Source organism: Aphelocoma coerulescens, chromosome 6, assembly GCF_041296385.1.
Source record: "Aphelocoma coerulescens isolate FSJ_1873_10779 chromosome 6, UR_Acoe_1.0, whole genome shotgun sequence".
Lineage (NCBI taxonomy): Eukaryota > Metazoa > Chordata > Aves > Passeriformes > Corvidae > Aphelocoma > Aphelocoma coerulescens.
In genome coordinates, this window is record NC_091020.1 from 34,322,505 (window position 1) to 34,346,448 (window position 23,944).

Genomic DNA, 23,944 nt, shown 5'->3' on the forward strand with positions numbered 1-23,944 from the left:
AGCTGATCGATGCTTTGCTGATTCTGGAAATCTCTCCATATGACAAGTGTTTCTAAAACATTTAAACCTTCAGAGCTGAAGGTTCTCAGGAGTGCAATCATCTTTTGCAGTTAAATCATGGTAAGGAATGTACTTGCAACGTGAGCTCACTCGCAGGTTTTCTGCCCGTGACAAATTGAATCCACCACAAATAATTTTGGGGTTGCAATTACAGATGGGCAGTGCCTGGAAATTAATCACTGAAGTATTTAATGAATATCCACAAAAGTAATCTCAACAGCTGCAAGCCATCGAGAAGATTTCAAACCCTAGGCTGCAAAGGCAGGTACCAGTAACTCTTCCAGAAGTCACTCAGAACATCTTGCCCAGTACACATGAGCACATTTTGATGAGTCTGAATATCAGAAAACACCAAACTGACATTCAGTATTTCCACAGATAACAGATGGTTTCACACGTTGCTCCCCACTTGGGGTTGCCTAATGCATCTGAATGATGTTTTGAAATATAACTCAAGGTTTGGAAAATCTCTAAGGTTTTCAATAAATGGAGTTTAATGTCAAGACTACTCAAAGCAGCTGTTCCTCCTAACCATGGAAAATCACATCCAGGTTTTTTTTTGCATGACCCAATGCAGAAATGATGTAATTTAGGGGTCCCATGCACCTCCACCCCCACCATGCTCGAAGGAATAACATGCTTTGCATGAAACCACAGAAAGATAACAGCACATGTCTCAGAGCTTCGTGTGCGGCCACTTTTTACTCCAGACAAGGTGTTTGTGTTTCTCTCCCCACTCCTACCTGCAGCAGGTGAGTAATGGCTCAATGCTTGCAGGGCGTTTGAGCTGCATACTCCACACCAACAGCAGAAAGAGGGAGCAGGGGCTGTGTGCTCATCTGCATCCTTGGAGATTCCCAGGAAGCAGGGACGGGAACATCGCTCCCTTCCCCAGGGAGATGAGATTCTCCCACCTCTGGAGTCCAGAACCCAGCCTGGCCTGCTGCCATCAGATGTTTGCTCTGCAGAAATGCAGGCTCTCATTTCTCTCCTGGGCATTACTTCTCACCCCATGCCCCTGCAGACCCCCTGGAAGCAGCAGGGTGCTCGTGCCCCCTCACCTCCCGTGTCACCACTTGTCTGTCCGTGCCAGTGACAACAAACCCAACACCAGCACTCCAGGCAGAAGGAACATGAGCACGACTTCCACAGACAAGCCCAAAGACCTTGGGATGGTTTTCCCTGGGAAGCACAGCTCAGTCCTGCAGACCAGTGCGTGGTTGTGATTTACAGTAACAAAAAATTGACCTACAGATGCACACGCTGAGAAAAGTTCTGCACGGACTTGCAACACTCAGACCATCATTTCTTAGGAAAATCAAAGTCAGAAATTCTGAAGAAAAAGGCAAAATGATTTTGCAAAACCACGACCAACTTTTTCCTGTGGTTTGGGATCTGTGAACTGCCTCGTGTGCTATGAATGCCAAACCCAGGCAAGGCTGAGTGTCCCATTCCACAACACTGCCTCGAAGCTGCTGCTGCTGGGATGAGCAACCTCGTGTTGTCAACACCACACATGACTCTCCCAGAATGCAAATCTTCAGCTGGACACCTCAGTAACTAAAGAAGACAATCCCAGTTTACCCCAGCTGAGAAACAATAATTGATAAATGTTGTATTTCTTAAGGAGCAGATCTCAATATCTCCAAATCCACGCAGTCAGGCAGACGCCCATAGAGGTAATTTATTGCACTTTCCTGTCCTGCTTCTAAAAGAGGTAGAGATTGCATCTTATAATCTTCTAAATCTGACTTTATTACAGGTACAAGAGAGTTTGGTATGTTCAGCAAAGCCTGTATTAGCAGTTTTATGGTTTTTATGTTTTTATGTTCTTTTAATCGCTGACATGGAATGTAAATAGTTTCCTCAATTGCTGCATACTTCCCATTCCTGCAGGAAGGCACACCCTTTGACAAAGATTAAGAGAATATAAAGTGAAATCCCTGTTTACTAAAGGAATTAAATTCTCCTCTAGTTACTGGAACACAGCAACCTATGCATGGGGGATCTACACACCCTTCAAGGACAGGTTTTCAACAGCTAAAGAGCATAAAAAATAATATAAAGCAAGCTCAAGATTTGGGCTTGATGGAGAATAATAAAGTGAACTGGAATTCTTCACAGCTGGGTAATGTTAGGGTTCATCCAAATGACTGGGAATAAAAAGCATCTTGCGTTGTTTTGCTCCAGAGGACTAAAGAGGTGCCCCGTGGTTTTCCATTGAAGTTGTCCATCCCCAGCCCGAGGCAGGATGTCCCTGGCCTCCCCTGGACATTTGCTTTCACAGGCACATTCCTTCCTCCTAACAGATAAAACTGCATCGCTCCCATCCATGCTCTCTCTATTAAACTGAAAAAAATACCTTTGTGGCTTTGACTCCCCAGCAGGGGAACCTACAGAACTCACAGATCCTTGGGAACAGTTATAAAAAGTTTTCCCTAGGTTGAGCGTGATCTTTGGTTTGCCTTTGACAAACAGCTCGCAGTTGTCCTGATCTGGATTCCCACGACATATCCTTGAGATTCTCTTAGAGGAAAACAGAACAGTTGTGGGGTAGACAAAGAATTTGATGACTTTTTCCATTTGTCATGGACTTCCAGAGCAGTGATTTCATTCCTGTAGGGTTTTGTATCCCTTTTTAAAAACTCTGCCCATGGGACCATGTCCACAGCAGTCTCTGATCCCTCTCTCAAACTCATGGACATGAGCAGGATTTGCCAAGAGCACATGGGAAAAGATGCACACAAACAAGGGCTCAAGCCCAGCATTGGTCCTGGGCCTCATGAGCAGCACAACCATCCCATCATCAGCCCCTTGCCAGCAAACCCAGAGAGCTCCATTTAACATTCCAGCAGGGCTTAAGCCCAGTGTCTTGACTCATCATCCCTGATGGACGCTGCATGGAGCAAATCATGGGTGCAGGCAGCATTAGGACAGAGGAGTCCTCCCCAGAAAATTCCAGAGACTGTAGGATATTCCAGATTACTATAAATAAAAGGCCTTACCACAGGAAAGGAGGACAAATCCAAATCAAATACACAGGAAAACCCTGAGAGGCAACATGTCCATTTTCAGCCCCACATAAATGCACACAGCCATAGAGATTCTTGCTCTATCAGCAATGCACCAATACCCATAATCCAAACCGGAACAAAACTCTCTTGTTAGGGGACTTTTTATAGGGGACCACTAGGAAAACTGGCCCCAGGTTAATTTTAAACCATCAATTTTAAAATTATAACCCTCCTCCAAGAGTACAAAGTGACCACGCAGCAGGGTACTTACTCATTCCTCTCCAGATCGATGACCAGATGTTTATTTTCAGCTTGAATTACAAACTGCAGCAGTGCTGGGTGGTTCTGAAAAAGAAACAGAGTTGACTGAGTCCAAACCCAGAGTCCATCATCCTGCACCCAGCTCTGCCAGGGAAATGCACATCATGGAATCAAAGGAAGGTTTCTCTTGGAAGGAGTCTTAAGAACTGTTTAGTTCCCATGGGCAGAGACACCTCCCACTGTCCCAGGCTGCTCCCAGCCCCAATGTCCAGCCTGGCCTTGGGCACTGCCAGGGATCCAGGGGCAGCCCCAGCTGCCCTGGGCACCCTGTGCCAGGGCCTGCCCTCCCTCCCAGGGAACAATTCCTGCCCAATATCCAAGCTGTATTCCAATTTTTAAAGATTCATTTCAAGTTTTTCATAAGGCGGAATTTTTATCTTAAAAGAAAAAAAGATGTGGTGTTGCAGCAATTAAGGTCATAGAATATCCTGAGTTGAAAGGAACCCTTAAGGATTGTCAAGTGCAAAAAAAGTGAAATATCAATAAAAATATGGTTGACAGTATTATCAAGTATCTCTGTGACAACAATAGACAAAGTATTTATGCATATACAAGTAAGTAAGAGAATTTTCTAAACACGCCATCAGCAACAGAGCCCGTGGAAATCCCAGTTGCACTCCAGCATGGATCAGGACATCTGGATTGCATTTTCAGCACCATCATGACTGCGTGCAATCTTCACATTGCCTTTCCCCTGATTATAAAAACCAAGTTCTTTTTCATCTCAAGCATCCAAAGGTAAACCCATTAATTTTGAGGAGAGCTGTGAGAGAGGATCTGAAGCAGAGGAGGCCTAAAAACTTGCAGGAAGGGGCAATGCACCTACCCAGGCTCTGGAAAAGGAGAAAGCACAATTTGCAATATGCTGGCTACTCTTGATCCAAAAGTCTCGGCTCAGATAAATTTTAAAACTGTTTACATTTAACTTACATTTCATTAAACAAACTCACTGGATTGCGCGACAGCATTTCCTTGTTTGAAATTCCCACAGTAGCTCCATAAATCAGCTGTTCCCCTACACTCAAGACGCTTTTCTGGAGATTTATGCCAGCCAATTGCAGCAAGATCATTTTAGGGTTCTAGTGTTTAATTGATTTATTGAGAAATGTGTCTGAATTCGGGATTGCTACAGCGGAGCCCCAGTGAGGCCTCTGTGACAGACAGAGCATCCCCGCCCTTGGAATGCAGTGATTTTCAAATTGTTTGAAAAATTAGAGATGTTTATTAAAAAGTGAAATTATTGGGAGGCTGTCATAGACTAAACAAAATTGTTCAAATGAGAAATATTTCCCCAGTGCTCTCAGGCTTTGTTAAGCCCAGACTGGCAGGGATACCATTGCTTTATCCAAAGTGTCCTGCTCGTGCGAATCCAAACGTGCTTTCCCAGCAACAGCATTGAAATTCTGCATCTCTGTGAACTCTGCAGAAACCAGATCCCACTAGAATGCTAAATAAATGCTTCAGACTATCCTTGGCACTCAGCAAACACATGGGAGTCATTTATTGGCATGAATATTTAGAAGCAGTGTTGATTATGACTTTAATATTAGTGCATTGCTTCCAAAACCCGTGAGATCTACAGAATATGGAGTTTTGAGAGAGTAAACCACAATTAATTACAATATAACACAGTAAATAATTAAGATATTGCAGTGGCACAAATGGATTCTTTTCAGCTGAAGGCCCTCTTAATATGGAAATGACAACTATGTTTATTCATGAGTTCACAGTGGTACTTATTTGACAGTCAATTGATGTTGGTAAAGTTGCAAAGTTAAAAAAGCAGCTGCAGAATAGAACAGGCTGTTACAAGACAAAATCATCTCTCAGAGAATTCCTAAAGCTGAAACTTCTTCTCACGGAGCACAATAATGGCCCCAGTTATGGATGCTGCATTGCTTTGCACAAGACCCAGGTTCAGAATCTTGCTTCAGCATTGATTTTTCTTTCAAACAAATAGCTCATTTCCTCCTTTTCCATCTGGGAGGAGATGAGACTATACTTTTTCTTAGTCTGACTGGAATTCATAAGCACAAATGCAGCAAAAATTACCCACTGCACAGGTGTTAGGGTGACTACAAACAGAAACACTTGAAATTATAAATTTCTAATGGTAAAGAAAAATGAGTATCTTTCAGAAAGGGCATTTGAGGTTTGTGTTTTGGCTTTTCCTCCTCTTCTTTAATCCATACACTTGTGAAATCAATTCAGATTTTTGTTTGTTTGTTTGTTTGGGCTTTTTTGGATTTTTCTTACAGTGGTTCTGGAGTCTCCCCTAAAGTATTTGCACATTTCTGCCACAAACCCTTAAAAGCTCATTTTGAATCCCATTAAACACTGTGATACCCTCCCCTTACAATCAATATTTTCAAAACTGAGTTGCAGGGTGAAATGGGAATGACTATAAATACAGATATTAGAGCACTGCTTTATATTTTCCACTCAGAATAATCAAAAAAAGCACCTTGTGGGGGTACAGTCTCCTGCTCAGAACATTTCAGAAAGAGCCATATGCTGTAAGTCTTCCTTAAGAGCCACAGAAATAATTTCTGTGCTGGTGCCACAACTTATTCCCACATTGATCCCTTTAATATTATTGACTGTGGAAGCCAAGTGAACCTGATGAGAGTGGCATTATTTAAACCATAATGAAGAATTGTTTGTGGTTCTACCTTCTTTTCTCCACAGACTCAGGTTTTCTAGTTCTCTTCTAAAACTGCAGTTTGCTGTTTTCCTTTTTGGCAATGTTTTGGGTTTTTTTTTTGTTTTTTTTTTTTTGTGGCATAAGAGAAGATTTCATCAGTGCACACAAGCTTTTCCCTGATCTCCTAAGAGGCCAAACTGACTTCAGGATGATTGAAGTAGGAATCTCTGTAACTTTCCCTCTTATTTAGAGGATTTACTTCCAAAATCTGCATCAAATTGTATCAAAAAACCTGGAAAAGCATTCCCCCCCTTAATTTGCTTCTTCCTTGCTTGGAGCTGAGGGGTTTTGGTTTGAATTGATGTTAGTAAAACTCAATATGCTGAAGGAAATTAGTGAAACATTAAGTCAAGGTCAAGCAAGAATTCTCACTGATAAAGCAGACTTTAAAAATTAATAAATCAGTACTTGATTAGCTAGAAGATGATGAGCCAGTAGCTTATTTCTGAGTCAGAAAAGTTCTGCAGTAAATCTACTTTAACTAGTACATGTTCTTTGAGTACTACTTTTATTATTTCCTTTTTAAATCACATCGATCTTCTGATCTTCATATAGAAAAAGGAAGGACAGTTTGAGGATTAAGGGCTTTCCCTGTGAATATAGGGATGGTGTTGGGAATACTGTCTAATAATAATGATATCTAGCCTCAAAATAACCCATTTTTATTCCTGAAATACTTGTGGAGAAGATACATCTGGAGAAGATTTGTTCACCTTGGTGGGATGCCCATTCTGAAATTTGAATGCAAAGGAGTTGTCACTGAGCAAAATCTTAATTATTGCTGGATCCCCCTTCCTTTGGGCTGTGATCCCAGTGCAAGGCTGTGAGCTTTTCCCTTCAAACTCCCTGCTGGGATTGGGAGAGAAGACTCCAAGTCATTTCTTATTACATCTGAAGAGCAGAAAACTGATGGAATGGGGAGTCCTAACACATCTGTCTTTGCAGCTTCCTCTCTATAAAAGTTAAGGATTTTATCGGATTGAGATACATGAGTTAGATCAGCACACACAACTTCAAATAAATTCTAGCAATTACATAATAGAAATAAAGGGAAATATCTACAGATAAAGAAAAGAGTGAAAATGAACTCAAACCAGCAGCATTAATTCGTTTGGAAACAGAAATTCATTTTCAGCTGTATCCAGTGTCTAAATACAGTATTTGAGGATAGAGATCAGCACAAGAAATAGAACCAAAAGAGGTCATTTTGCTTCTCTGGTTTCAAAGTTTTAAATTATATCCTGACAGGGTCAGACTGAAATAGGCAGGTTTGTTAAATCCAGCAAAGAGGTTTCCAGGCCCTCCACAGCTGGTATTAACTTAGCTAAAGCCAACCCTGCAACAGGCTCAGCTTTGCATGTGGCCAAAGTGACCTAGGCCCATGCAGTGCTGAAACGGGCCAAAAAATGGTGAGGCAGAAAGGAAAAAATAATAATTATGAGGAGAATTATGGATGGCAATTGGTTGTATGCAACGTGGCTCCTGACATTCCACAGGGAGATAAATAAAAACGCAGCAAACCCTCACAGAGCCTGGGCTTCACTTTGAAGGCAGAAATCACGTCAAGTCAAACCAGATTCAATGACATGACAGACAAAGGACTCTACCAGGGGATAATTTGGGAACATTTGCTGATCCACAGTTTTAAACTGTGCTAAAATCACTGATGTTTGCTGTAAGAGTAAGGCCCACTTTGGAGAGACCTCGCCTGGAGCACTACGTCCAGCTCTGGGGCAGGATATGGACATGGAGCTGTTGGAGAAAGTCCTGAGGAGACCATGAAGATGATGAGGGAGATGGAGCCTCTCTGCTCTGGGACAGGCTGGGAGAGCTGGGGGTGTTCACCTGGAGAAGTCTCCAGGGAGAACTTAGAGCCCCTTCCAGTGCCTAAAGGGGCTCCAGGAGAGCTGGAGAGGGACTGGGGACAAGGGATGGAGGGACAGGACAAGGAGGTATGGCTTCCACTGCCAGAGGGCAAGGATGGATGGGATATTGGGCAGGAATTGTTCCCTGGGAGGGTGGTCAGGCCCTGGCACAGGGTGCCCAGAGCAGCTGGGGCTGCCCCTGGATCCCTGGCAGTGCCCAAGGCCAGGCTGGACATGGGGGCTTGGAGCAGCCTGGGACAGTGGGAGGTGTCCCTGCCCATGGCAGGGGTGGCACTGGATGGGCTTTAAGGTCCCCAGATGACCTTTAAGGTCCCTTCCAACCCAAACCTTCCTGTGATTCCATGACCCTTTTTACTTTCTCCTCTGTGCACAAAACTAAGGGTCATGACTTTGTTATGTCCTAAGCACAGCTCTGGAAATTAAGGACTTTTGAGCTATGTCCACAAAGAGAGATGTTTTTTCCTTTATCAGAAGAGTTAACACCAGGAATTAGAAACCTCATAACTGGGGGAAGAGTCCATTTTTTCCAGTAGGGAAAAATTCCATGCCATTTTTTGCTATCGGTATGAAAATACCTTTAATTTCCCTCATTTGTCCCACACTGACGTCCTGCATTGGTGCTAAAAGGTGTGTTTACAGTATCAGATCTCTGGGCTGATATTATTCCTTTATTATCTATAAAACACAAAAAGGGAGAAGCTGGGAAATCTGTAAGAAATAAAGTCACTCAGGGAATCTTACCACGGGAACTGGAACTCAATCCAACAAATGCAGTATGTCTACAAAATACATACATTTAATATAATTACAACCCCCAATGAATGCTGTAAATTGTACGTAGTGCTCTTAAAACAAGAAATATCTCCTGGTTTTCTTTTGGCTTCAGTTTAGAAGTGAACACAAAGTGCAGTGTTTTCTGCAAACACCTCCAAGACCAAGCGATATTTCATGTGTGGGACACGAAAAGTATAAACATTTAATTCTTATGGCTTTTGCAGGTTGCTGGGGGCAGCAAATTCAGCTGTGCTTTCCCTGCTCTCAGATGAGAAGGATTTATCCCTGTGGCTGCTTATAATGAGCACCAACTAAGAGAAGAGCCTTTTGCAGTTGTTTTTGTATTTTCTTTAATGGCTTAGCAAAGACTCTCAAGCCCTTAACAAATTGGCTGAGCCAGTCCAATAATGTAGGAAACCAAAGAACTTCCAGTTTGTCCCCAAGTTTATTTTAAAGTGATTATTTGAACACAGAATGATCAGATCTTTGCTTTCTTGCTGACTGTACAAAGAGATGCAAGATTCCTCTATCTGGAAGGCACAATAGCTAAATTTGTTTTCCTTTTTAAAATTTTTTCCTCTTTTTCTTAACTCCTACAGTGAATTGAAACTGCTGCTTGGAGATAGTCAGGCTTTTCCACCCTCTCCTTTTCCTGCTCCCCACACTGCCATAGTATAAATCTATGGAAGATTTATAGATATATATATATATAATTTATGAATTTTTGAAAACCTGCTGCCCCGCATGATGTGGCAGAACCCATTGCAGATGAGGTCCTAAACCAACTTTTCTGCCCCTTCCCCCTGGCTTCCTTACAGGAATCATGGAATGGTTTCAGTTGGAAGGAACCTTTAAAGATGATCCAGTCCAACCCCTCTGCAATGAGCAGGAAAACCTTCCACCAGCTGGCAGAAAACCCCACCATGGAGCTCATGGGATACAGATGAAATAGGAGCACTTGGGAACCTTATTTGGGAAACTTCTCTTCATAAGCTAGAAACACTTTCAATTAAAATGAAAAATATCCATATTTTTCTCTAGAGCAGTGGCAGTGCCAGGCCCTGCCCATCACGTTGTTTGGCAGCATCTTGGCATTGGCAACATGATGGTCCTGTGAATTTCTGAATCTCTATAAAGAGCTGTTTAAATTCCCAGTTCCTTGCTCATTGCTGGTGTCCCAGGATCCCTATCCAGAGTTAAAAATCCAAGCAAACAACGCTCAAGAAAGAGGAAACCGAGAAGCTCATTGTGCCAGACCAAAATCAATAAAATGACCCAGCTCTGGCTCCCCATTTCCTGCTTTCCATGCAGGAATACAAAGCTAATGACTGCTCCTGGAAAAGGAAAGCATGCTTACAACTTAGCTACATCCTTTCTGTGAGGTATTCCTGATTTACATTTTTTTAAAAATCAAAGGATAACCTCTCTAAAACATGTTCCAAACGTCATAACACCGAGGAGCAAATATTTCAGGAGCAAATCCAAAATAACTGGTTTGATGCTTGAAAGGAATCTGTGCCTTGTCAGGCTGAGTTATGTTGTGAATTTATTCAGCATCAATAAAAAGTCAGGCATAAAACCTGAATGCAACCTTTGCACCGTATTTTCTTGATCAGGCACTGAGGTTACATTAAAATATATTTAGGTGTATTTGGCCAGCTAAAAAGGGATTAGCAGAAAATTTTCAGCTTCATACTTGAAAAAAAAAAGTGAAATAAATTCTTTCTTTCTTTTTAGTTAAATCTAAGCAGTGCAAATAGGGCAGCCTTGGTTTTTACAGCAGCTCTCCAATTATCCTCTGAACTATATTGGTTAAAAATAGGTCAAAATCAATATTCCCTTTTCAGGACAAACCTTGCAACAAAAAAAAAAATCTTTGAAAGATTTTCAAAAACAAGCTCTGAGAACAAACATGAGTGAATGATGAAAAAGGGGAACTGGTGCTGCCAACATTTTGACAGAGCTGATGGGGAGTGAGCTCCGGGATCCTCCGGCTCAGGGTGTGGGTTGGGAGAGGGATGAGTGCTGGAATACAAACCAGCCAGGGGAGGCATGGAAGCCTTTCCTGAGTCTTTGCAGCAGGATGGATGCAAACCAGCCCAAAGCAGCCTTTGGTGTGTATTTATTGCCCTTCCCTGAGTGCCTGGTGACCTGTGAGGAGTCTGCTCCGCATCTGGGGGCGGGGGATTCCTTGGATTCACAGGCCACAAGAAAGAGGAAGAAAGGAAAATGCAACAGCATCTGGTTTTGACTGAATGGAAATGGCTGCACCAAAGTGTGAACTCGATTTTGTAGTAAGAACAAGCAATAAAAATAATAATAAAATACGTGTGCTTTTAGCCAGCCCTCATTTACTGCGGTGCATCCCAAACACACCGTATCTCTGTCAAGGGCTGTTTCCACAAATCTATCCAAGATCCCCAAATTTGCCCATGCTGGTACTGATGTGGCTCTGTGGAGTGCAGGACTTCCCACCCAGCCCAGCAGGACCAGCAGTAAGATCTCAGCTTGGAAGCAGGTCAGGAGCAGCAGAGCTTTTGGATCCCAGCCTGATGGAACGGTGTGTTTCCTATCACATCCCATTCCCTAAACTGGTGGGAAAGGCTGGACCCTGCCTGTCCCCTGACACCTGAGGGGGTGGCCAGGAGGTTGACTGATTACACCAATACAGAGCTGAGTTTTTGAAAGATCTGTAAATATAAAGATCTTTTTAATAACAGGGGAAAAAAAGCAAAACAAAAAACTTGTTGAAGAGTCTGGTTTAAAAATGGGCTAAAAAATAAATTTTTCCCAATATTTCTTTTCCTCACTGTATTCACTGAATCACAGCCTGGTTTGGATTGAAAAGGACCTTAAATCCCATCCAGTGCCACCCCTGCCATGGGCAGGGACACCTTCCACTATCCCAGGTTGCTCCAAGCCTTGTCCAACCTGGCCTTGGGCACTGCCAGCGATGTTGCCCCAAAAGGTCAAAATAGAAATACCCTGTGAGCTTTTGGGGGAATGCCTGGGTGGCCTTATATTCAGAAAAGGCAACTGGATGCCACACAGCCTTAGAGATTTGAGAAGATTGTGGCAGCTCCTGCTCCTGGCAGCCTTTACCATCACCTCTGCACCAAGAGAGGTCACTCTGTTAGAGGGACATTGAACACCTGAAAACTTCAAGCCCGGGATCAGACATTTTTCCCTGCCTCGAAACCAGTCCAGAAGCTGGCCCAGGAATGAAACAACCTGGAACTGGCTCCAAATAAAGCCCCAGTCATTACCCAGTATTTACACTGCATGTGTGAATCACAACTGCTCGCTGGGCTGTCAAACAGATGGGAGCAGAAAGCACCTCTTGGTTGGAATCCATTATGTGCTGCTTAAACAATGCTTGGTGCAAGGCTGTGCAAAGAAAACAAACATGCCTGGGCTGGAGAAAATTGTGACAAAACACAACTTCATAGTGCTGGCAGGCAGGCAGCAATTGCACTGGGGCTGGGTAACCTTCGTGATGGAACAGAACTCACTGCAGACAGTCCTCTGCAATTTGGGTAATGATAATGGCAGTGAGCAGCTGTTGATATTTGCCAATTTTAAATGTACGTGGATTTCTTTGAGGACTGTGCCGTGCAAATTTAGTGGATCCCGTTTGGGTTGTTCCTATCTGGAAAAGTAAAATTCCTCCTCTCTGTAAGGACAGCGGGGGCTGTGACCTCGTTTTACCAGAAGTTTGAATACAACACCACATTCTCTCCGTGTGCTCAAAAAGCCAAGGTCAAGCATGGACCACGTCAAAGGCTTCATCAGCTCGTTACCCAGTGCAATTATATTTTCGGCACCTTACTGCCTTTGTCCCACCATGCTTCCTGAGAGTACTCCCAGCTAACAGCTCTGCATTTTCCCACCCACACATCTCGTGTTTTATAGCAGAGCTGGAGCTGAGCAGCCAACCTGACCCTCTGTGGAAACATCTCCCCTTCCACACACGCAATTATTGCAGCCATCACTTGTGGAGGACCCAGGACGTGCTGTGCACTGTGGGGGAGGAGAATGATGATGATGACTACTCCTAAATTTCCAGTCATGAGAAATGGCCCATCCTTCAGGTCCTATCTGGTAATGTTCCACTCAGTGGGAGCTGCCTGGGGAGGGCACAAGCCCCAGGTGTCACACAGGGATGCAGCAGATCAGGAGAACCGGATTTCAAGGATAATAGGAAATAAAATCCATTCTGAATGGTCAGAGCCACTATCTGAGCCACTCCTTACACTCCTCAGTGTCACCTGCAGCAGTGCCAGGACAGAGGTTTCCCCCATCCATGCAGAAGGGTTACAGAGCCATGGAAAATCAAATCCAAAATCCCATTGCCAAGGTTCAGCAAACTCACAAGGAAAGAAGTACTGAGGAATTCAGTAGGAACTGTGTCCACTGAGACACAAACAGAGGTGGCCACCCATTTCCCTGAACTGAAAGTCAACTCAGAGCACTTCAAAAAAGCCCATAAATTATCCTATCACTGGAAGAGGATTTCAGATGCTTTTTGTTTCCCGTCAATACAAATCTGGCTGGGCTCAGTGAGTTCTATTGAATGCACATGTATCTCCTTCAAGCCACATTTCATGCTCTCCAAACATCTCTCTCTAAATTAAATCCTTTCATATTCCTTGAAAAGCTCAGTTCTTAATTAGGAAAGAGTTCTGATTTTCCATTTTCATTAATTCATTCGATCTCAAGATTTTGAAGCCAAAGTAATTGCAACTAAGTGAAACTTACTGAAAGGCAAAAAGATACAATCAGTTTCAGACAATGAGAAAATTAAGAAATTTTTTGAATGCAAGGGTTGGTCTAAATGTCCTGGCTAAACTGAATTCTCGACAGTGCTACAATCTCCAGAGAAGCAATGATAGATGTTTTGCTTCTCTGAATGAACTCGGAGGGCTGGCTAGATTAATGCTTGAATCACTTAATTTATTTGGCTTAATTTATATGCTGTTCTTCACTTTCAGAGCCTCCCTCTCCCCTCCATCACACAGTTCCACTGCACCAGGCCTGTGCCAAGATCTTTGAGCTCAGGCCTCATTCTCCCTCAACATCTTTCCCTATTATGTGGCTCAGATTAAATCTTCTGCGCTAATTTGTTATTGCAGTCGCAGATTTGCTTCTGGATTCCAGTTCCCTTCTGCATCCCAAACACTGGAATGCAAAGCAGGAGTGATGAGTCGGGGTCTAATTTCCACTCTTTCAAACCACAATTTGTCTCTGATGATCTTTTGAAGATGATGAATGGGTTCTACAAAGGCAGATAAAATATTAATATTTTTTAAACTAATGAAAAGGGCGATTTCACCCCACTCTTGGGCTACTCAAGATAACTTGACAAACTTCCCAAAGCTGTACTTCCAAGACACATGAATCATTTTTATATCCTGGAATGTGCCCTACAAGAAAGAAGAATCCGAAGATTTCCTAGTAAAGTAAATTATACTGAAACTTGGGGGCAGAATCTCACATTTTTCTGCTTAATTAGAAAGAGACTTTGCCCAGAGACACCCCACCTATACATTGATATTCTTGGAGAAAACAAATGATTCAAAGGAGTGTGGAAAGCACAGTAAATTTATCTCAGAAAGCTCATCCTAGAACAAAAACACATGTTGTGTTCTGACTGATACCCAGAGGTTTAAAGTATTAATGACCAGCATATTTCTTGCCACAGAGGCAAAGACAAAACACAGATAAAAATGCCATTGCCATTAATATCCACACAAAAAAAACCTGTATACAAAAATATCTATTCATGATAAGATGTATTTTAAGATATCTAAATTGGTTATAGAGTCCATTAGGCATCTAATTACTCTTGGAGATAATTTAAGTATTTTCAATTGCTATCTGAGCCTATAGAAAAAATGTTTCTTTTCACATTACCCGTATGTTCAATAAGAATAAGCTATAAAAAAATTATTTCTAGAACAACTTCTTCCATGACATATTAGATAAACCCGTGGCTCTCAAAAGATAACCCCTGGATCAAGGTTATATAAATTGATATTAAAACTCAGCAAAGATCTGCTTTACACTAAATCATCGAGAAATAGGACAGCCTTTCTCCTTCGAAGGGCACGAGGTAAATAACTGAAGAGGAGGTAAAAACAGATAATCAATTATTTCAGCTGGTTTCAGGGTTAGTGCTGAAATTTTCAGCCCCTTAGAGAAAATCCAAAAATCAATAGAGCACAGAATTTTGAGATAACAATGAAAGAAACATCTCAAAGGCATTTGCAACATGTGATAGAAGTATAAAGCAAAGTCTGCTCTCACCTTCAGAGTGCAAATGAGCAGGAATATTCCTGAGTCTGCTCTGAACCGACTGCACAGGGGTGGGAAGGAGAGAAAAATCCTGCAGAAGAGACTCAGGAAACATCTCCATTTCCCACTGTCAGCCCCATGGAGCAGAGCAAGCATCACAGAAAGAACGAGCAGGAACAGAACTCTGCAGCTCAGCAGATGCTGGAGTCCAGTGTCCACAGGGACTGTGGGAAAATGGACTTGAGAGGAGCTTGGGAATGATGGGAGAGAGCAGCAGTGGCTGCTGCAGCTGAGATGAGGAGCAAGTCGAGTTATAAGGTAAAACCTTTATTTTAATTGTTCTTTATGGAACCAGACCTCCTTCCAAGGGCCTTCTATGTAAAGCCCGGGCTGCCAGAGCATCCCATCCTGAGAGAGGACTCCTTATCCACCCTCCTGGGCAGCTCTCAGTTGCTAACAGACCCTTCAACCCTGTATTTACAGTGTTCCCCCCTCTTTTCACTCCATTATTTGTACAGATCCTACTCTACTTTTGCTTCCATCCCCCAAACCAGAAGCCAATGACCTGGTACAGGGGAGAGAGAACTGCAGCACGGCACAAAATTTAATGAGACCTTTCAGAGCCACAGCTTCCAGCCTAAACCAAACCTCTTCAAGTAATAAATATCCCAACCTCCATGGCATCCTGATCCACCTCTCTGATTTCAGTGTCCACCCGTGGGGAAATAATAAAATGTAATAGAACAAAAGGCTGAACTTCTGCTGAAGAACTTTCTCTTCACCCAGCTGAGAAAGGAGCTAATATTTTAGTTGTCTATGTATTGTTTAGTCTGCTTCCAAGTTGTACAAAACCAGCAATTACAAAAGAAAGAAAAGCTGTGGGGCACCCATTTTTCACCCTCAGCACAAAAGTGTTCCCTATGAAGTTTCAGGTATTTAAAAATCCAGAAAAATCCAAATCTTATCCCTTGAAACGCAGAGATGGCAAGGTTCACAAAGGAGGTTTTCATGAAACAGAAAGAACGGTCTCCATTTTGCATCAAATCACGGAAAATGTGGCTTAGGGGGCCTCAGAGGCTCCTGCCCCATGTCAGGATCAACTACACCACTCTCATTAGCAGCTCTTTCTCCGGCTGTTCTGAAACTCCAGTGCACTCAGAGACCTTTAAGCCTCCCTTCCTCATGATATGCATGTAAATACATCCTTTTCTCATTATCTTTATTACTGAGCTCTTCCTCGCTGCCTTGTAGGGCCATTCTTCTTGTCCCTGCTAGACAGGAGCGTATCTAACAGTGACACTCAAACTAATTACTGCCTCTTGTTTTCCTGCAGCCATTTACACCCTGCAGGATCCATCACGTCCCTGCTCAGCCTCCTCCTCTCCACGCTGACAGTCCCAGGTCCTTGCTCCTCACCACAGCCATGGTTTCTCCAGCATTCCTGGCTCTCCTTCCCGTGTTCTCCTGGGTGAGTTATCTCTCTCATTTATTTTAATGACTGTTTCCCTTCCCAGTAATTTTTCAAGGAGGAGCTATTATGAAACACCTCCAGTCCCCCCAGGGCTGAGTCTCCTGCGAGATTCAATGCCTCATGTCTGATCCTCAGCCTCCCACCTGCGCTCCCGAGTCCTCCACGGTATTAATCAGAGAACCTTGGAATACTTAAGTTGGAAAAGACCCTAATGATCATGGAATCATTTAGGGTGGAAAAGACTTCTCAGATCAGGGAGTCCAACCCTTAATCCAGCACTTCCAAGGCCACCACTGCCCCATGTCCCCAAGTGCCACATCCACACAGCTTTTAAATCCCTCCTGGCATGGTGACTCCACCACTTCCCAAGGAATGAACAAGTTGCACCCCATTGTTGCTGCTGAGCCATTCAACACTGCTCTTTGATTTTCCAGACAGCAAGAAGTCCAACTTTTCACTGAGATATGCACCTGAACTACTGAATTACCACTCCTTTACCAAAAAAAAAAAAAGCCTTAATGCTTAATGCTTAATGCTGCACTCGTTACATATTTAAATCACATTCAACTGCATGAGTGAATAAAACTTTGCTGTTATAAATAACATATTGTTGACATATTGCACCAGACTGCTGGTTTTTGTACTCCCAAGCCATATATTTTGGCAGAATAAAAAGAGAAAGGCTCCTGGAAAGGTTCAGGAGTGTCCCTATAAATAGGGAATGGTCCCCAGATAGGACTGCCACTGTTGTATCCCAAAGGGTCAGCAGGGCTTTGAAGCACAGGAGCCAGGCAGAGCCTTCTGGAAGGTTTAAAAGTATTTCCAGCATTTTTGGAAATTTTCCTCCAGGCTCATCAACATATAAATAGAGAAGGGCTCTGCAGGGGTTCCCCCCACTGCGCTGATTTCCTGAGGTGATGAGGGAAGGAGCTTTTTAGGGCCATATCCCAGCCTAAATGAGGAGTCTTGATCACCACAAGACCGAAGAATTTCAGAGAGGAACTCGGACAACTCCTCAAGGGGAACAAGAAAATAACATCTGAGGATTGCATAAACTGGTTACACTTAGGGAAAGAATTAGGAAGAGCAAAGATGCCCTGTGTGCACTCACCCCGAGGGATGCCTGAGCTGAGGGATGCTGCATTATTCCCCTCAGACAACAGACACTTGTTTTTACACTGCACACGTTTTTAAATAAACCTAAATTTCAAGATGCATTCGATAAAGGAGTTATAGCAGCTGCTCCCTCCAAACAACTCCATCAAATTGTAGTTTGCAAATCAAAATTCACAGATAAGAACACCTTGAACACACAAACTTTCCTGAGGCTAAATACGAGTTATTTCCTCTCCCTGCAGCAAGGCTGTGACGGTGACATTGCATCAATAAAGAGCTCCCTAAAATTGAAGGAGCAAATTTGTACATTCCAAGGGATGCAGAGGAATGATTCTGTGGCATAAGTAACGACAGCAATAAATTGCTAAGACTTTATTTTATGCTGAATAAATTTCTCACCAGCTCGGGTGCCAGCCAGCACACCAAAAGGACAGAGCATGAAAACAACTTCATTGTTGTTCATGAGGAACTTTTGAAACTTTCGTTGCTCTGGCAAGGAAATATTTGTATATAATATAACAATATAGAAGGCAAACCCATAAAATGACACAGTGGCTGCTGAACAAAACCAAGCACTTCTTGGTATTTCCAAATAATTTGGCTGGAGTGTGATGGCCAATGTCAGAATTCCAACAGGGCTTGAGGAATATACCTTGGTAAGACACAGCTTTGTGTTACCAGGGTTGTATTGATTTTTCTTTCACTGAGAAAGATAAAGATTTTGCTGGGAAAACAAGCCAACATTGCCTTTGAAGCCTTCAAACAAAGACTGGACTCTTTGTCTAAATTGTTTAGTAAATAAGGCTGTGAAGAATTCTCAAATGCTTTTTTTTTTTTTTTTTGCACAGAAATATCAAAGTCTCCCTTTGTGACCTGCCTCAAAATAATAGAAGTATAGGAAATATTGTACACAATAATGGAGAGCTCCACAAGACATTTGTTTCATCCACATCAGCCAAAATATCTGCAGCAGCTGATCCCTGTGCAGTCTGAAGCTGGGTAGTGATGGCACAGATAATATCCACACTTGGAATGGTCTTTATTTCTTTTACATTATGCTCTTTTTTTCCCCCCAGTGCCTTGCCCTAAAATTAGAACAGCTCCATCTCCATATATGAAGCTGATGGCATTGGTGAGTCCATCATGAGGACTCACACTGATAAACCCTCTGCTCCTAAATGGAACTCCTCCCTAATAACCTGTCCTGGAAAAGCAGAGCACTGATAAGAGTTTCACTCCATGCTGTGCATCTTCCCTCTCCACTGCTTGAGTTTATGATTTGATTTCAATGCCAGATCTTGCTGTAGCCTTATTCAGCTGCTTTTTCCTCACAGAGTGTTGCAGAAAACCTTCAAAACCTGGTTTGAGAGCTGAATCTTGAGATAAGGCTGGAAACAGAGCAGCTGTATAGGTATAGATATAGATCTCAGTATGTATAGAGATGTATATAGATATATATGCACACATATGCTATATATATAGATATTGATATACACACTACATTGATATAAATACAGGAAAATTCAGCAGTGTGGTTCTTTCTACAAAAGAAATTACTCCAGTCCAGCTCTCATTGTCTCCATCTCACACAGATTCAGGGAAATTGCTAAACACTAATTCCTTGAAGGCTCTGAAATTAGAGCTGATTTCGATTCTACACATCGAGCTTTCTTTGTAAATTAGCTAATAGAAGATGTGTGAAAGTGGGATAATATTGATAAATGCAATTTTCAAACTAAATCAGTGCTTGGTGATCAAATTGCACCGTTGAAAGATGTAAAAATGTACATGTAAAAGAGAGGTACATAATAGACCAAAATAGTAATAATCAAAATATTTCTTAAAGTGTTTTCATGTCCCTGTTGATCTCCATCAAAGAAAGGTGACTGTCTAAACTGAATTATAGGCTGATCAAATGCTGTAAAAATCTCACTTAATGTTCTTCACAATATCTACAAGATGCTTGCAACAGTGGCAATCCTCATGCTCAGCATTGCAAACACTCCTCCTCTTTAATTCCTTGGGACCTAAAATCTTGAAAATATCTGTTCCCTTGTTCCATCAACACATATGGGATTTTTCCACACGTGCAAGACATCCCTCTTTCCCCCAGAGCAGCAAATTCCTATTTCCTAAAGGTTGCACAGGCAGAGCAGGAACACAAGTAACACTTTTAGTCTGAAAAGGCCATTACAAAAATCAAATTATGCCCCATTGCCTGGGTTAAACTTTATTCCCATTTTATAGACAGGAAGGGGCAGGACAATAAAATGGGAGATATTCAACTGCACAAAGCAAATAATTCAGGTTTCCATCTTAAAAATCCCAACTGTTTCCATCCATAGCCTAAATTTGCCCTTGTGACATGCAGTGTTCCCAGGCTCCTGACTGTGGGTCTCCCTGCAGCAGCATTTTCCTTTCCCTTTCCTTTCCCTTTCCTTTCCCTTTCCTTTCCCTTTCCTTTCCCTTTCCTTTCCCTTTCCTTTCCCTTTCCTTTCCTTTCCTTTCCTTTCCTTTCCTTTCCTTTCCTTTCCTTTCCTTTCCTTTCCTTTCCTTTCCTTTCCTTTCCTTTCCTTTCCTTTCCTTTCCTTTCCTTTCCTTTCCTTTCCTTTCCTTTCCTTTCCTTTCCTTTCCTTTCCTTTCTCTCTCCTCTGGAGCTCCTGGGAAAGATCCTCTTTGGTCGGGAGGCCTCCCACAGATCACATTTTAAACCAATCCAGCCCTTTTTTCCCTTTATAATCAAAACCCCATAGCAGTTGGCAATTCCACACTGAGCTCATAAGGAAAAAGCGAGTCAAATATTTTGAAATATCTTTTTGTTTCAGTTGAAGCCTTTTACAACCAGAAATTAAGTAATAAATAGAAACTCAATAAAGCATGAAATGTAGTACTTTATGTTTAACTGTGGGCATTGAAATTGATTTTAATTCCTCTCTGCAGGGTGTGCTTTGGGGCTTTGGTTGGGGTTTTTACAGATGCCGCTCACTCATTCACAGGGATTTACACACCTCAATAGCTCCTCCACTAAAAACATGACATCTCTTGGCAATAAAAGGTTAAAATTCACTTTGCCCTCTAACAGAAATACCTTTGCAAGCTAATGATTGTAGCAGGCTGCTCTGTTCCTGAATAAACATTTTAGGGATTTCCTGAGGTGTTGTTTTGTTTTGTCATTTCTTATTCTTTTCTTTTCCCCATCTTTTTAATTGAGGGAAACGAATTTGGAGGGCACATCCAGCTTAGATGGTATTTCAGTCAAAAATATGTATAGGTTGTCTTTCTATACACTTTTCAAACTGAAAAAAAAAATACATTTACACAGCTTCTGGATATTCATTTTATAGAAAAAAAAAATCTTTAAAGCTTCTCCAACTCATCTCCTTCTGCCAGCTTTCCTGGCCAACTCTTTCTTAGTAATGCCAATAAATGCCAAAAAAAGTCTGGTTTCAACAATGTTTCTGTCTGTTGAAACCAGGAGAGAGGCAGTTTCTGTTGGATACACTCAATTTCGGGATCCCACTCTTTCTCCAGGAGGGAGTGGGCAATGCTAACACAGGAATAGGCTCGGAGTTGCTTTGAGGACAGAATCCCACAGTTCCTCTTGTTGACTTTTCCTGCAGCAGATCCATGTCCAGAACCTCCCCTCTCCTTTGCAAGAGGCAGGTTTGGCCTGTGCCAGGGCAAGGGCCCTTTTTTGGGCCAGGGAGGCTCTTGGCTGTCCCGATTCTCACATCTTTTGTCTCCCTGCCCCTTGCCAGCAGCTGGAGCAGCTCTCCCTCAGCAGCATTTCTGTCCCAGGACAAGCTGTACCTCACAGGGAAACATCCAGGCACAGAGGAGGGAATGGGTGAAGCTAAAGTAAATAATGGAAGACACCAGAGTGGGATTACATCCAGGATTGCTGCCTGGAGCAGCCTGCCATGCCCAGCACTCACAGTGCCAGAAAAGAACACCCACCAAAAATCAGCAAAAGTTGGGCAACTCAGAGAAGATCTGACCCTCCCCTCTCCTCCCCAGGCAGCAGCTTTGTCTAAAAATCTTTGCTCCTGTGGCTGTTCAGGTGGTCTCAGGTAATAAATAAAATTCTTCTAAACATTACCATTATTTATAGGCTTCACTTCAAAAACACAATGCAAAATGCTGCCACTCAGAAGGAGGCAGAGTTGTGGCTGCCCCATTCCTAGAAGTGTTCAAGGCCAGGTTGGAGCAGTCTGGGACAGTGGAAGGTGTCCCTGCCCGTGGCAGGGGGTGGAATGGGATGGGTTTTAAGATCCCTTCCAACCCAAACCATTCTGTGATTCCAGGAATCACTCCAGACTGTGATGACTGGCTGGGAAGGGCTTGGCAGGTTCACCCCAAAAAGACCATTTTTATGCAGGGAATGCTCCTCAGAGGATGTGGTCGGTGGAGAGAGAAGGAACAAACAAGGAGATGAACCCTGCCAAGGAACCACCCGGCTGGAGGAGAGGGCCAGAAGAGGAAGGAGGAACAAGGTCACGCAGCAGAAGCAAAATAAAGTTGATCCTAAGGCAGGAGACATGGCAAGGGCAGAGGAACGAGGGCAGGACTGAGGAGCTCTTCGTTTCCTGAGCGTGACTGCAGCTTCAGAGGAAACAACACATTCACATCCTGGAACCTGGGCAGAGCATGAAAGGGCAGGGACAGAGCTGGGGATCTAAACAGAGCCTGACACATCCTGGCGTGACACAGGAGGGGCAGGAGCCCTCCCTGGCTCCAGTGGCTGTTCAGAGCCACCACGTGTGTGTTTAACTGCTCTGTCAGGGAGGGCAACCACACCTCAGAGCCACCAGTGCCACCAGCAGAGTCATGGTGACACTGGGCAGAAAGAGCCCCAGCACACCCTTGAGCAGGAAACACTGCAGGCTCTGGCAGCACACCCAATATTCCATGGAAATGCATCTCACAGCAATTTCATCCCCAGCCTCTCCAAGCTCCATCACCCCACCATCTCTGTGAGGCTGGGAATTGCAATATTCAGCTCCCAAAGCCCCATTTTGCTTTAGAACTGTGTCCTTGAGGAAAGGCACCACGCAAGAGGGACACGCAATTTCCACGAGATGAAAATTGAACACAAACTTGCTGCTGCAATATCAAAATGACACAGATAATTTTTGCCTCATCTACACAAGCTTTTTGAAAGCAGCTGGCAGAGTTTTTTGGCAGTCATTTTATTTCTAGAAAAATACCAACACCTTGAAAGCCTTTTATTGTCAAGATATTCCTGCTGCATTTTAAAAAGCTTTATTATCAATCCTAATTATTTTTTTATCAGGCTTTAAACTGCATATAACCTCTATGACTCCTCATTACAATTCTGAAAAATGAGAAATATTCCTATAGAAGAGGCAAATCAACTGGGGCTTGAGTAAATCACATTGAAATAGAATTATAATTCAACAACAAAGGCACTGGGCTTGTTAGCTGTAGGACTCAGAGGATTGACCAGCTAAATTTACTTCTTCACCCCTAAAATATACACTGAGAACTCAATTTACTGTGGCTTTCTGAAATAAGGGTCTTCATCACAAAATATGTCAGCAGCTCATGTTTTCCCCTTCTCAGAGGATTTCAGTCCTTGGAAAAGGCCCAAGTTTTGCTGCTGTTACAAGTCCACAAAGGACTCCTTGCAGGAGCTGCACATTCCAGGTACCAGGGGCATTTGGTGGGAGAGAGCCTGCTCTAGTCTAGGGTTCAGTCTGACCCAAAGCACTCACAATAGGAACTGAGAACAAGGGAGATTCTCCTCCTGCTGTAAAAAAAGAGAAAATGATCACATGCTCAGAGCTGGAAAGCAAAGCATTATTTTAATCCAAGCCTGAAATTCATACCTTACACTCGCAAGATCTGTTGCAAGAGACGTGAAATAGCCAAGTATAAGCTAAATTAATTCAATATGAAAATGCCTCAGTACAAGCACTTTACAAACCCAGCATAAGGCAGGAACTTAGGTTTAGGTTTTAATCCCACATTAAAGGGTCACTAACATGAACTGCATCATTAAGATCAAAATATTTTTTCCCCCGTTTTATTGCAGAAAGCATGATCTTTTTGTTTGTGGGTTTTTTTTGAAATGCCAGCCTAAAAACTCAAGTAAAAGTGGATTGCTTGAGCCCCATCAGCTTCTGGAGGATTGCTGGAGCTCGGATCTGAGACACTACCTCATAGCTGGTGGGTCACAACCAAACCCTCTGCAGAGCCCCTCCACACGAGGGCTGCTACTGGGAGGCAGAGCTCAGCACCATTATATCACTGGTGATCTCCCCTGGCCAAGTATGACAGAATT

At 42.9% G+C, this 23,944-nt stretch overlaps 1 protein-coding gene across 2 annotated transcripts in view; it reads right to left on the minus strand.

Moving 5' to 3' along the window:
* ADAM12 (ADAM metallopeptidase domain 12) overlaps window positions 1-23,944 on the minus strand; it is a 185,940-nt gene that overhangs the window by 136,700 nt on the left and 25,296 nt on the right. For both annotated transcript variants that reach the window (XM_069020257.1, XM_069020256.1), the window contains exon 4: window positions 3,346-3,419. In XM_069020257.1, the coding sequence (XP_068876358.1) occupies window positions 3,346-3,419 (74 nt within the window). The remainder of the gene's footprint in view (window positions 1-3,345; window positions 3,420-23,944) is intronic.